Genomic DNA, 13,436 nt, shown 5'->3' with positions numbered 1-13,436 from the left:
CTTCAGCACATGCTCAAGTTGAATTTCTTTATAAGCTTTAATTACTGGTCTGCTAAGACTGATATGACAACTGGATCTGACCTACAGGAACATTACTAGATTCTGACATCATACACTGAGTCCTGGTCAAAAAGCCCTTAGATATTGTTTACATGTGTAAGCAAAAGCTTCAGGTTTACAGCACTTGATTAGCTTCACTTTAGCAGTGTCCATAGGTAAGGTACTTATCTGTGTGCCCCTTGAGGGCCTATGCAGAAATGATTAGCACTTTCTGGTTTTAAAGGACAAATTCATGTACAGGAACCTTCCTCTAAGGCTTTTGGGGCACAGAATTAAGACTTCAAAGTTTTTGGTGTCCCCCCACTCTTTGTCTGCTACAGGGCTGTGGGCTGGTTCAAACTGAAGGGAAGTCCTACATCTAGCTGCTTGCTGAGATCTCAGCCCCAGTGTTTTCCAGAAGAGAACGCCAACTTGTTGGATTCCTGTAGCGCTCATCAGTGGAGTGTTACACCCCACATTTCTCCCTGCAATGGCTGTTACGCTCTCACGTGATAAGAATGAATGTGTAATTTTATTCTGAGGAGCCAGCAAAACCTGCTACTATTCTAGTCTCCGGATAAGAGAAGTGGAAGATGTGGTTGGTCAGGGATTTGATACCTTTACATAAGTGACTGCTATGGAAAGTCACCTAGCTGGACTTTCTCCTAACATAATGAAGGCGTTTCCTGCTAATGGTAACATGATCTTTCTATATAACCATCCTCTTCACCTCTTCCTATTCTTCTTCCTTCATCCTCTTCAACTTCTTTCTATATAGCCATCCTCCTGAATTCCAATCTTATGGTTGGATTTAGATTATCTCTAAGGTCCCTTCTAACTGAAGCCATTCTATGATTCTGTAAGTCTTCAAACTACTCTTTTTCAAACCAACGTTTTTCCCTACATGCATTATTTACGTCATCTACCAACTCATCTCTATCCTTCTGCAGATACTGAGTGGTGCAGAGCTGATGATATCAACATTTAAACGCTAACGAGGCCAAGTCCTGTGGGGTTTGCTGGACCCAAGGCATCCCTCAGGATCAACAACTTTTCACTCTGCGGCCTACAAGCCACCGAGGCAGGCTCCAGGTGAAGTACGGGCACTGCCTGCGAAGATTCACAAAACACACCTGAAAGACGTGGTGGCCTGCAGGCTGCCATTCCCACTGCCCTGCAGATGAACAGAAACGAGCTACGGGGGTTTCTAGCACTAAGAAAGCTTTTTATAAGCACCCTGAGGTCACCTGGGGCTGGTAGAGGCCGAGCACTCAGCTGGGCCTCAAGGGGAACCCCAGTAGCAGAACCCCAAATGACAGGAGGCACGGAAGGCCACAAGGCCCCTTGCCACACGTGCTGCTAGCCCTAGAGAAAAGCTACCTGAAAACACAGCCCAGAACACCCTCCCTCCACCAAACACCACCTGCGGCCCTCAGACACGATGAATGCTGAAAGCCACTTGACCCAGAACAGCTTTAGCCTGTACTTTACACCAGAGGTTTCACGCACAAATTCCACTTCACTAGAAAAGGCATCACGAGTACCTCAAAGAGTGTGATGTTCTGGTGAACTTCAGCTGAAAATAAGCTGAGAGTTGGTAATTTCCTTCAGAAAAAGCCAAATCCAGCTTTGTAACTGACTAAAAAAAAAAAAAATGCAAGACCTTACTGTCCCAGCAATTATTGCCCTCTGCTCCAGCCCTCCTCTTGAGCACTTACAGCAATTAACAAAAGCACGCTGATGAAGGGGCTTGCAATTAAAGCCAGCCTGCCGGTAAGGCTGGGCTAATGCACCTGCTTCCAAATGCCCATTTCCCATCGGGAAAGGCTCCCACAGTTCAGATGTAGAGAGGTCAGCAATACCTTTATGGACATTTATAATAGCTATCTTCCAGCTGAATGAAAGCAACCTGACCAGAAGCAGCAGAGAGGTGGAGATGACCCAACCCTGGTGGTTCTCAGGAATGAAGCGTGAAAGGCCCTGCCACACACTCAGTATTACTAAATACTACTAAACCTATACAACTTGAACCCCGATTGTTCCAGCTCATTTGAAGATTGAATTCAAAGAAACTGTGGATTAAAGATTTTGTAAAGTAACTTAAATGTTCGTCAGCTGACAGCTTCAGCTAGCTACAGGGCCTTCCACGCCAGCCCAAAACTTGTAACTTTGCACACTGAAAGGGAGGAAAAGCAAAGCTACTTTCTACTAACCCAGCACCACCTATTTGCAGTATCATACCTCTGGTCACCCATGAGAAACAGCACTTTTAACTGCGCTCTTTCCACAAAGAAGCCGATAAAGGCCTTGAGGTATTGCAGTGACTCAGCCTTATAAGAAGCACTGAGGCCAAAAGGCCATCTCTCCCCCAGAGCTCGAGGCTGGGAACCAGGAACTGGAGCAATTCAGACTGGGAGGAACCTCTGGAGGTTGGGAGGAACCTCTGGAGGTCACAGGCCCAACCTCCAGCTCAAAGCAGGAGCACGCCAAGTGTCTCAGGGCTTTGTCCAGCCCAGTTCTGAATACCTCCCGTGCAGGGAGAAGCCTTCCCTGGCCCTGCTCTAGTGGTTTACCACCCCATAGTGAAGATTTTTTCCTATCTAGTCCGAGTCTCCCACCCTGTGGTTTGTGCTCATCGCCTCTGTCTAGCACTGGGCTTCTCCACGAAGTCTGGCTCCTCCACATGTGAGCTATCAGCAGAAATGAACACACCAGAATGCAAACCACCAGATTCTGAGAAGCAGCTCTGGATAAAATAGCTTTGAAATGTGCTGTGGTGCAAGCAGAGCGAGCTCCAGAAGCTTCCTGGTGTGGTTACCAACAGCAAGTGGTTTCAAAGACTTCAGAGCAGTCTACAGAGAAAAGTTTGGGGTTTTTTTTGCAAGCTTTATATTACCTGGCCCTCACGTTGAGAGATGCTGCAGCAATCACCAGGCAAATTTAGATCTAAATCTGATTTTATGGAGTTGTGTAAAGCTTTATTTGGATAAATTACTACAGCAAACAAACCAAGTGTGCCACATCTGCTGCCTGCTGCACCCCGTGAGCAGGTCCGGAAGGCCCTCCCAGGCACACACCATTCCCACCTCATTTACCCCATTCCAGCCAAGCCCCTGATAGAGCAGAGGCAGGAAAGTACACTTTAAATAAGCTTCCTGGCTTCAGCACGTCACTTTCCAGTTTTCCAGCTTTCTGCTGCCAAAAGAAACTGAGGCAAGAAACAGGAGCAGTAGATGCAAGCCTCCTGGTCCTTGCTTCCCCTCTCAGGTACTGCCTCCCAGGTACTTCTCAGCCCTCTGATTAGGTCAGAGGACAAAAAACAAAACTAGATACGAGTTCACCAACATATCAGATGGCCTGGAGCCATTTTAAGAACAACAATTTTAGGAGCACCACAGCAAAGGCTGTTCTGACCTATGCAGATTTCCTCTGTCAGAAGCTGAGCTCTCTGTAACAGCTCATCAGTACAAATAGCTCTTCAAAATATTGACAGCTTTAAGCTGTCAGTGTGCAGACCTTCATTAAAGAGAGGTAGCAAGCAGACAGCGTAGCAGTTTCTTTCCTTGGTGTTTTGACTATGGACATGTACATGCAGTGAGGCGCTGGAGATCAGGGATGAAGATACTCATCCCAAAGTCTCTTTTGCACATGCTTATAACCAAAAGCTACTTCCCACCTCTTGAGAGAACTTAATTAGTTGGTTATATCATGCACTATGCAGGCCACACTCTGTGCTTAGGGCTGTGAATCTAACTTACTGCTTAACTTGAAATAACAACTGGATTTCTCTCTGGGCATGCTTCCTCCAAGAAATCACCACACGGACTATCAGAAGTTCTACCAAGATAATCCTGCACGAGCCAGGCATGTCTAAAAGGTGGGCGATTGCATATAAATGTTTCTCAACTAAAGTTCTGACAAGAACCAGACTGAGCTGATGGAAACACTTCATTTCTTGAAAGCAAGAAGCGTCCAAAGCCATTATGGAGTGTTTTGCAGGATTCCGCCTACACTGACCACCCTCTGGACTTGTGACAACGCTGGAGGAGTTCAGAACCTACAGAGGAAATGAGTTGTAAGATCTGCTTTTTGGGAGGTAAAATGATCAATGTAATCATATCCAAGACTTACACCCTCACAGTGGCTGTGTAGAGCAGCCCAGCTCTGTGCAGCTCCCTCTCCAGAAGGGTCAGGCACCAGCTCAAACAAGAGGCCATCACGCTATCTGCCAGACACAGGATGCACGTCTCTTCCGCTGTTGGATAGTTTCAGTTTTACTTTTTTTTTAAAAAAAATATTTTTTTTCCCCTAATACATTTTCTCCATAGGAGACTTTCTGCCTAGACTTCTACTCCAGGCTCACAATGGCTTAAAAGAGCAGCTTTCACAGAGAGGTAAATCCAGCAGTTTGGACAGAAGCAGCTCTTACAGACACCCCTTTCCCTGTTGAGATAATTTGTCCTCACACCCAGCGTCAGTGGGATCCAACAGGAACTTCATCCTTTCCAAAACTTAAAAGCCTTTAAAAATCCTGCATCCTTCAGAATTCCCCTCCCGGGGTGGGTATTTGCCTGTGTACCTGGGTTCAGTTCTCGGAGAAGGGTTATGCTGGAGGAAGACTCTACCAGAACCAAGCCCCAAGAACCACAGAGCTCAGCTCTCCCAGCCCTGGATCATCTCCTAGCTCTGCAGCAGAAGATAAGGACATCAACAAAGCACTGGAGAACAGCTGTGAAATATTTTAGTGGCAAAGTGTTCTGCCAAGAAGGAGGAGAGTCACTTCACTGCTCCTTAGCTGACGAGACTGAGACAAGAATATTCTGCAGCAAACAGCTTCCCTCCTCCTGCCACCAGCATGTTTCTGAGACCGGTCAATGAGAGAGCTGATCACTCAAGTTTATCCTCTTCAGTTCTCCTCTTGCAAGAGAGTGAGCAAACAGAGGATCTTCCCCCAGTCAGGGGGATGCTCACTTTGTAGTACACAAGCTACTGCAGAAATAACACAAGCCTGACACCTCTCTGAGCTACCCATAAACTAAAAGCCCGTGTTTGCTTTGGAGGAGGGTAATCAATATTGTCTTCCTCACTGGTTAGGAAGAAACACCGCTCACATTACCAGCTCACAGAGGACAGACTAACCACAGAAGTACAGCAGGCTTCTGATTTGCAGATGGCAAAATAGGAGAGAAATAAGGGAAACCAGTTAAGAACCCTTATGGAAGTCTGAAGCTACAGAGCTGGCAGCTCACCCAGAGCCCTGCTCACAGAGTTTCCACCTTGCCAGGATGGAGGGATGCCCCGAGCTGGATGTGCAGAGCATCTTGCAGGGCATTTGGAAGGAGCCATGTCAATGAGAGGCACACACTGAGCACCACTTGGAGGGCAGGAGAAACTTTAAACCACTCCAGTTACAGCACATTTATCTCTAGTCCAAGCAGGACCAGTGAAAAAGGGAATTTGGCTTCTATGCTTTTTTCCAAAATTGATTCAGGAGTTTGGGTTTCTTCATGTAACAAACTCAGAAGAATATTCAAAAGCAGCAGAGTACCAGAGCCCCATGCTTTTAATTTCACTGAGATTAGATGTGCTTCCCTCATTAGCATTTAGGCAAAGCATGGACTGAGGCTCACAATGGTATTTTTTACACAGCCTCCTCTGTAAACTCCCCCAAAAAAACAGAACATTCACAGCTATTAAGAGAAAAAGTCTAAGGAAGATAGCCTCCAAAGATGCCAAGTCTTTGGGTACTCACACTAACAGACCCAAGGAGATTAAAGAAACTCAGTGACAAGCTAACAGTTTTTTAAACAACAGCTACTTATCTTCAAACAAACATGATTCTGTCGTTGCCTCTTGCTGCCCTCCTATCCTACGCACTCAGGTTTAGGGAACTTATACAGCTGGTGTTGCTGGGTCAGCACCACAACCCTGTGCATCTTCAAAGCCTTGTGTGAAAGCACGTCCCAGCAAGCTCAGGCTCGTCCAAGCTACGTTGCCAGCACAGAGATAAGGCAACATAGGATGCTGGAAACCAAAGCCAGATGTGGTTACACTGCCAATTCATTGAGTATTTTTTTTTTTTAATGAGTTCTATTTTTGCAGTTTACAAGCAATGACCTGTAGGAAAGGACCTCAAATGATTAAGACAGCCTGTCAAAATAGGCAAATAAAGAAAATCAGGATAACAGATCACACAAGAAAGTTAGGTCTGGCTTCGGGATGCCTAAGGTCTCCAAAAGAGACATGTCAGAGTACTGGTCCTGGGCTGGCCTTTAAAATCACGATTTAAATTGCTTACTCAAGTACTAGGATAAAATTACAAACACAGGCGAGATGAGCAGCCAGTATCACTCAAGGTATCTGTGTTGATCCAGAAAAACATCTTATAGAATACCTAGCCTCTTCCCAAAAAAAATAGCCTTGTCCTGCAATAAGAGAAGTCACCCTTCCCAGTTTCTCCACACTCAGTTCAACTCCCACCCTTCGTCCTGCAGTTCCAAATCCCCTACAAGAGGGCCAGCACTTCCAGTCCTCTGAACTTTGCCAACCTGCCCTCAAGCTTCCTACCAAGCAGGAGCACAACAGGAATGAAAGCAAGAGAGACCTGACCTGTGGCCAAAGAAATGACTGCTGGGCACTAGTGGGCTCCCCATTCTCTGCCTCATTTCAGAAAACCCACAGGAAAGTAACTTGTCTTTTCTAAAACTGAATTTCCTATCTGGAATTTAAGATTAAAAGACAGATGTATCTACAGATAAAATAAATAGATGGTGAAATAAAAAATCATGGCAGTCAAAATTGACATGGTTTAAGAGGTTCTGGTGTGCACAGTTTGCTAAAAAAAATTGTTTTTCTTTAAATTAAAAGCAAATGGCACCGAGAAAATTTAAAAATTGGATGCCTTGGTACACACGAACAGGAGAGCTTATGTCCTGCCTGCAAACTCACACAGCATTTCCACCAACCTGGGAGTCTCGCAGCTGCTTGCTATCTCAAGACAACAGCACAGGGAAATTGCTGTAATCTGCTCTTGAAGGCTTTGCCATGGTTTCCTGCCAGAACTTCCACATGAAAGACTGAAGATCTGGTGAGCTACACACGCTCATCTGACAACTTTTACATCTTATCTAACATGCCTTTTCCTTTAAAAAAATGCTGATTTGTGCTAAGTCTGTCTGTCACAGGCTTTGACCTATCAGAAGCTCAATGCAGCCACCAATGGACAAACATTACTGTTAGGAACTGAAGCTGAACTGCTTAAAAACTGTTAAGTCTTAACCTAAACGAAGCTTTACTATATCACTCTAATATTTAAGAGGAAAGATCACTGCATGGCATCCAAACATGGATGGATCAGAAGATGAATAGCTGAACTGGAGAAATCAAGTTTGGGATCTGACAGCTCCCACCAACACCTTTTGGTATTTAAGATACTGTGAAGTTTGCAGTCTCCTGATGCTCAGCAGCAGCTTTTAGAAAAGGAAAGAACTTACTGGCAGCTCAGGCAAAACCCCAAATCAACAGCCACTGCATGGCAGGGCATTTCTGCCCTTCCTTTTTTTGGGGGGGACCTTTCACTCCCAAATCTAATCTAGTGAGCTAGACTGGATCTTTTGCACCACATCAGAGCTCCTGCTTAGGGCTCTGCCCAAAAGCAGAGTTCTGAATTGCTCCAAGGGTCCATGACTTGTAAGTGCCTACTGCTTGCTGGACTCCGTGACCACCAACACAGACCACTGCATTCCTGTCTCTGGCAGGGTGGTAGCCATGCTGGGCAGCTCCTCCTGCTCGTGGAGGTGCCTTTGACAGATTAACAGCATTTGGTTTGTTTGATATTGAAGCTGTCCTAAGGCTGGTGAGCCTCTGATACAACCAAATGTGGTACTGCCCCATGATGATGTGCACCGTCAGGACAGGAATTACACCCTGCTTTTGTCACATCCTTTAGAGCTAAATAAGGACAATTGGGATTCCTCACTTTAAAATAAGCTGACAAATTTCCAGAGGGGACAATACCATTATGTTGTTCATAACTTGCATGGAAGATCTTGTTATCTACACTTGTGCCCTTCTGTACTTCCTGAAAAGCATCTGTATTGCTGTATTGAGCTGGCAAAGGGGAATGGGGAAGATAATTAAGTCTAATTCAGCATGGTTGTGTCATTCCAAAATAGATGAGCTGGCATCCAATCCTCTTTTCTTTTTTTTTTCCCCTCTCAGAAAATAAGTATTTTCTGCTTCATAGTAGCTCTGTGTATCAACAACTAAACCTGTCCAGCTCAGGGAGATGTCTATGAGCAAGGACTCACGAGTTAAGCTCTGGTAACAGCAGTTCCAGATTTGTCATCTGAATTACTTTTACAGCAGGTCAGATCAGGAACACCTGAGTTGTGTACTGGGAAAAAGGGGCACTCAAATGCACAATACACTCCTTGTGCAGGACAGTAAGATCACTAAAACAGAAAAGCACGATCCTGCAGATGAATACTAGAAATAGCATAAGAGTTTTCAAATAAATTGTAACTGAGGCTGCTTTTTTTTTTTTTCCCCTTCCTAAATAGTTTTAAGTCTTGTTTTGGGTTATTTCCATTGGCTATCTATTCACTTGTTTGCTTTTCTTTCAAAGATCAAATAAAAAATAGCTAAAATTACCTATATAACTGGAATTTGAACCTGATCAGACCCTGTTCATGTCATACAAAAGCTGCAGACCAGAGGCGTGCAGCATGTATTTGGAAATGAATGACCATTATCTAGCTTCCTCAGTGAGAAGTATCAGTGACTTTGGGGATTATCTTTTTTTGGCACCTGGGATCTGGACACCAATTCTAAAGACGTTTAACATTTTAGTCCCAAAGATACACGAGTTAGGGGTTAACAGTAAACTAAGTGGGGATCAAAGTGTTATCCTGTTTTACTGCTATGGATGCTTAACTTACCTGATTTCTTTAAGTCCTTCTTTCTGGATAACTTGAAGAATCTCTTTATGGCTCATAGGTGTATTAGGATACTTCTCCAGGACCTGGCAAAGTAAATTGAAAGTACATCACTCATTTGCATTTTCGTGTTAGCGTTCTATTGCCCAGAAAGCTGCATTTAATGATCTAAACATCTCCTAGGATACAACCAAAGAACCACTGACACTCCTGACTATCTCACAGCTCGTAACCAGCCCTCTCATCTGAAAAACAGAGAGCAAAGAGACTCTAGGAGACTTGCATTAGTGCAATTCCCAAATTTTATTTGAAATGCACAGCCCCTAGATAACACTTCCTAAAGAGAAGGAAAGCCATGCTTTACAGTAACAGAGGAGCTTTATCACCACCCCCTTCATCTGGGAGCTCTTCAGCAACCACTGAAGTACTGCAGATACAGAACTTGCGAAAAAACAGATCCTTGCAAATTTCTGAGGTACCAAAATAAAGCCAGACACAGCTGAGGCAGTGGATAGCTACTGCATACAGCCACCCACCCCAGCACTGCTTTAATCAGCCATCATGGTCTGAACCGTCACAGCTCCTGCTCACGGCCACAGAGATTTATCAAACGCACCAAGGACAAAATCTGTTCTTTAAAATCTAATTGCATAATATCAATTGCAGCTTAAGTCCCTATCAAGAGTCAGATTCTTAATGAGTTTTTTTCACTTTGGGCATTTTTTTCAGTGGCAATCTCTCATCTTAGCATGAATGAAGGCACAAATGGGGCATCTGCAGAACTTCCACCAGTTAAGCCTGTGTAAGACATGAGGAGCCTGAACTACATCAGTTAACATCAAAAAAAAAAAAAAAAAAAAAAAACAGATCAAGTTGAGACAGCTGTAATACTATTGATTGATTTTAAGAAGTTTAAGGAAGTTTGATGTCTAATACTGTTAGGGTTCTTCACAGACAATTCACACTTAAATTTCAGAAGTATGGGCAAAGAAAATATCTCCTGACAAGCATACCCGGCCCCTCCTTCCCCAGCCCTCATTAAGCACACCCTAGTGCCTCTGTCTCTCATTCCACTTTCAAGAGGAGCAAGAGGCAAGTGTAATTCACACCAGGAGACAGACAGATGCTTAAGACTGCCAAAGAAAGATGCCTTACTTCCACTTTTCACTAAGCATGAATGCAAGTTAATGCTATGATTGACCAGAAAATTACACTAAAAACAAAAATGAAAAAAGTTTTCCCAATTATAACCTCGTATGTCCATGGAAAGCTCAGAATACAACAGCTTTGCTGGACGGGTCCTTCAAAGATCATCGAGTCCAGCTGCTGACCACCTCAGTGCCTCTACATACTTACTGCAGGTAGCTTGGCCCCATGTCTTCCTTCCACAGGGTTTTTGGCTTTTTGTTGTTGAGCTCAGCAGGGTGATCAGCCTGGAGCCTGCCATGCCTGCCTGTGAACCACGATGTCCTCAAAACCTGCACTTTGAGAAGCTGCTGGCCATCAACCAGCTGTCAGGAGGGTTCCTGTAGGATCCCACACACCAGTTCCCTGCACAAGCCAGGGCCAGGCATTTTTATCCTTCTCCTCACTTCCTTCAGTTCCCATAGGATCCTAAAACCTCCTCTGCTCCAGGCCCAGCAGCCCCAGCTCTCGCAGCCTCTCCTCACAGCACGGGGGCTCTGGGCCTGGCAGCACCCCCAGGGCACGGCCTGGGCTCTCCCTGCTAGGTGGGAGTATCCATGTGTGGTATTTGGGTTCAGTGATGCTAAAAGGTCCTGGTGTCAAGGTGAGCTTTCTGTGTATTACCCCAAAGCACAGCAGAGAGCTCAGGAAGGCAGATGAGAAGTAAAACTTTAATGAGAAGAGCCTGAGCAGGAAGGAGGGCCACTTTTGTCTCCTTCTTGCCCCTAGTTCTCCACCTCCAAGAAGCAGCAGCAGGATTTGAGCTGCCACCTTCCCCTCCCCAGCATGCTAACCCTGAGCAGAAAGCCCAGGAGAGCCAGGAGCACAGCAGCAGAACCAACACATGGCAGTGAGGGTCTCACACTGCTGATCTCGTGCAGTTCAATATCTCTGCGTGGGTAACTGCATGGGTTTCATTGACTTAAATCATCTGGGATTCTGCTCAGAGATTCCACACAAGTCTTATCCGGCATTATACTTGAAAGACAGTTTTATCTGCCAGCTCACAGTGCAAATTCCAGTGGAAAATGACTCGGGAGGACGCACGAGAGCATTCTGCATCTGAGGACACGCCGCAGGTGGCTGAGTACGCACCCAGGGCACCGGGCTGGAGCCACCGGTGGGGTACTGCAAAAATCACTCAATACAATAGGGCCTGGGCCCAAACCCACAAGAAGAGTGCATTAAGCCCCAGTTAAGCATTAATGTTGACTTCAAAATAATGCCGGCCTCACCACACCGACGCAGGACCACGCAAGGAGCCTTGAAGCCAGGCCACTCATTGACCCGACGCAGGATGCTCAACAGAAGGATGAGAATCTTCACTTTGCGTCTCTCCCCTCCCCACATACACCCATGAAGACATTAAATGGCATGAAATTGAGCTGGCTTGCTAGTTGCTGTAAGTCCCAAGATGCCTTTTTAGTTGCTAAAAAAAATAAACCACAGAAGCTAGGCCTCCTCTGCTGAGAAAAAGCCTTCAGAAACCGGAATGTTTCTGGACAACCATGTCTAAGGAGAAAAAGAAGAATTCAATGCATTAGGAAAGGAGGAGACACCAAAAAATTATTATGGTGCTGCTCAGGGAAAGGAGCTGCAGAGAAAGGAACCGCTCTCCAGAGGCTGTTGCGAGCACTGACCAACGCATGCCAAAGAGTGGCAAACACACAGATGGCAATGCCAAGTCAACGCTTCCAGGAGTTTCACTCAGAAGCAGCTGGGAGAATACTTTTTGGGGAAAAATATCACAATTGCCTTTTTTTGTTGTTTAAGAATGTTATAAGGCCTTTTTTTTAATGCCAAGCCAGTCTTGAATGACTTCTTTCTGCAGGCAGTTCCTACAGAAGTTGGGGTCCCATGGACCAACTTCACAGCAAGAATCAGAAGATCTCCGACTTACACTTAAGCTACGTGGGGAAAAATAAATGGAAACACAGGGAGGATGAAGACAAGGATGCAGGAGCAAGTCAGAGGAGAGAAGCATTCAAAAAGCTTCGCACTCTCACGTTGCCTCTGCTATGACAACATAAAGCAAGTTCCAGTCAGAAGAGAAGCACAAAGTGGAAGTTTGAGGGATTTTAGTCTCTCTCAGCAGTTACCTGTAACCAACACACAAGGCACAACACAGGAGGAGGCTCCTCAGAAGAACTGCTCCTACGCCACAGAACTAGCAGTGAAAAGCCTTTCAGCATCTGAAGTTCACAAAGGCATCGTCTAATAGGGGGAAGAAAATGCTGCCCTATTGCAAAAGCTTGAGCAGGAGCACAATTCATTGTCCAAAGGCTTTTGGATCACTGAAAACACTTTATCCGTGAATGCTACGCAATTAGGTACGGTTTAAAGAGAACAAAGTCCCAGGAAGGGTCCAGCTTTGGGAAACACACCCAGTGCCTGAGCTCGGTCTAGACGAGCTCATCTGGAAAAACAACGTTCCAGCCCAGCAGCAGAGAGTTTACAGGACAATCCAGAGCTTGTTTACAGCGCTCAGATGTTCCCCAGCAGCCTCCAAGCACAGAGCTCTGAGCTCTGCCCAGCCCAAGGACACGGCAGGAGCGAGCAGCTCCGGGAGGCTCCCCAGGGCACGCAGCTTTAGGCAGCACGCCCACCTCCATGGGTACCCCAGAGGTGAGGAAGGAGCACTTAAATCCCCACATTTTGCTCCATGGAGACATCTTGTGCTCTTTAAGAGACGTGTTTAAGTCTCTGCTTGATAAGCAGAGCAGTGCACACCTCCAGAGGCAGAGCCGCGTGCTGCTCTACAGGCTGAGCCAGAAGAACCAGGTACGAGGACATTAAAGAGGCTTCAGAAGACAGAAGCACCTCATGTAGCTTCTCCTCTCCTCTGCCCATTTAATGCCATGTTAGATCTTTCACTCAAGGCCTTTTTTTTTTTTTAATTACCATGTGCAATAAAAAATATAGCTGCAGCTATCTGCCACAGAACCGAGGCAGTGGCATTTTGAAAATGAGAGTCAGGATTTATAGGAGGATTTACAAGCTCCTTTCCTACTATGCTCAGCATCAGCTGGGCCAATCTGAAGCACAAACCAGCAGGCGCCAACAACGAGGTATCAGGAAGCCACCTTGCTGTGTGAACCCAGCTATTAATACTGGAAATGATGTGCAGCACAGGTGAAGCTGTACACCTGAGTGTTGTTGATGCTCAAATGATGCTGCCTTAGGTGCCAAAATGCTCATTTAGCTCATTGTTAGCAAAACTGTTAAAAAAAATGTTCTTTATTGCAGTATATTCTGCTTTGTACCCCAAAGCCGTCC

General features: G+C 45.5%; 1 protein-coding gene across 1 annotated transcript in view; it reads right to left on the bottom strand.

Annotated features, from left to right (window-relative positions):
* ASXL2 (ASXL transcriptional regulator 2) overlaps positions 1-13,436 on the bottom strand; it is a 100,695-nt gene that overhangs the window by 70,510 nt on the left and 16,749 nt on the right. The window contains exon 2 of the mRNA XM_082757270.1: positions 8,979-9,061. Coding sequence (XP_082613396.1) covers positions 8,979-9,061 — 83 coding nt within the window. The remainder of the gene's footprint in view (positions 1-8,978; positions 9,062-13,436) is intronic.

This window comes from Aythya marila (genome assembly GCF_965140915.1).
Source record: "Aythya marila genome assembly, chromosome: 3".
Lineage (NCBI taxonomy): Eukaryota > Metazoa > Chordata > Aves > Anseriformes > Anatidae > Aythya > Aythya marila.
This window is presented reverse-complemented; position numbering and strand designations above follow the sequence as displayed.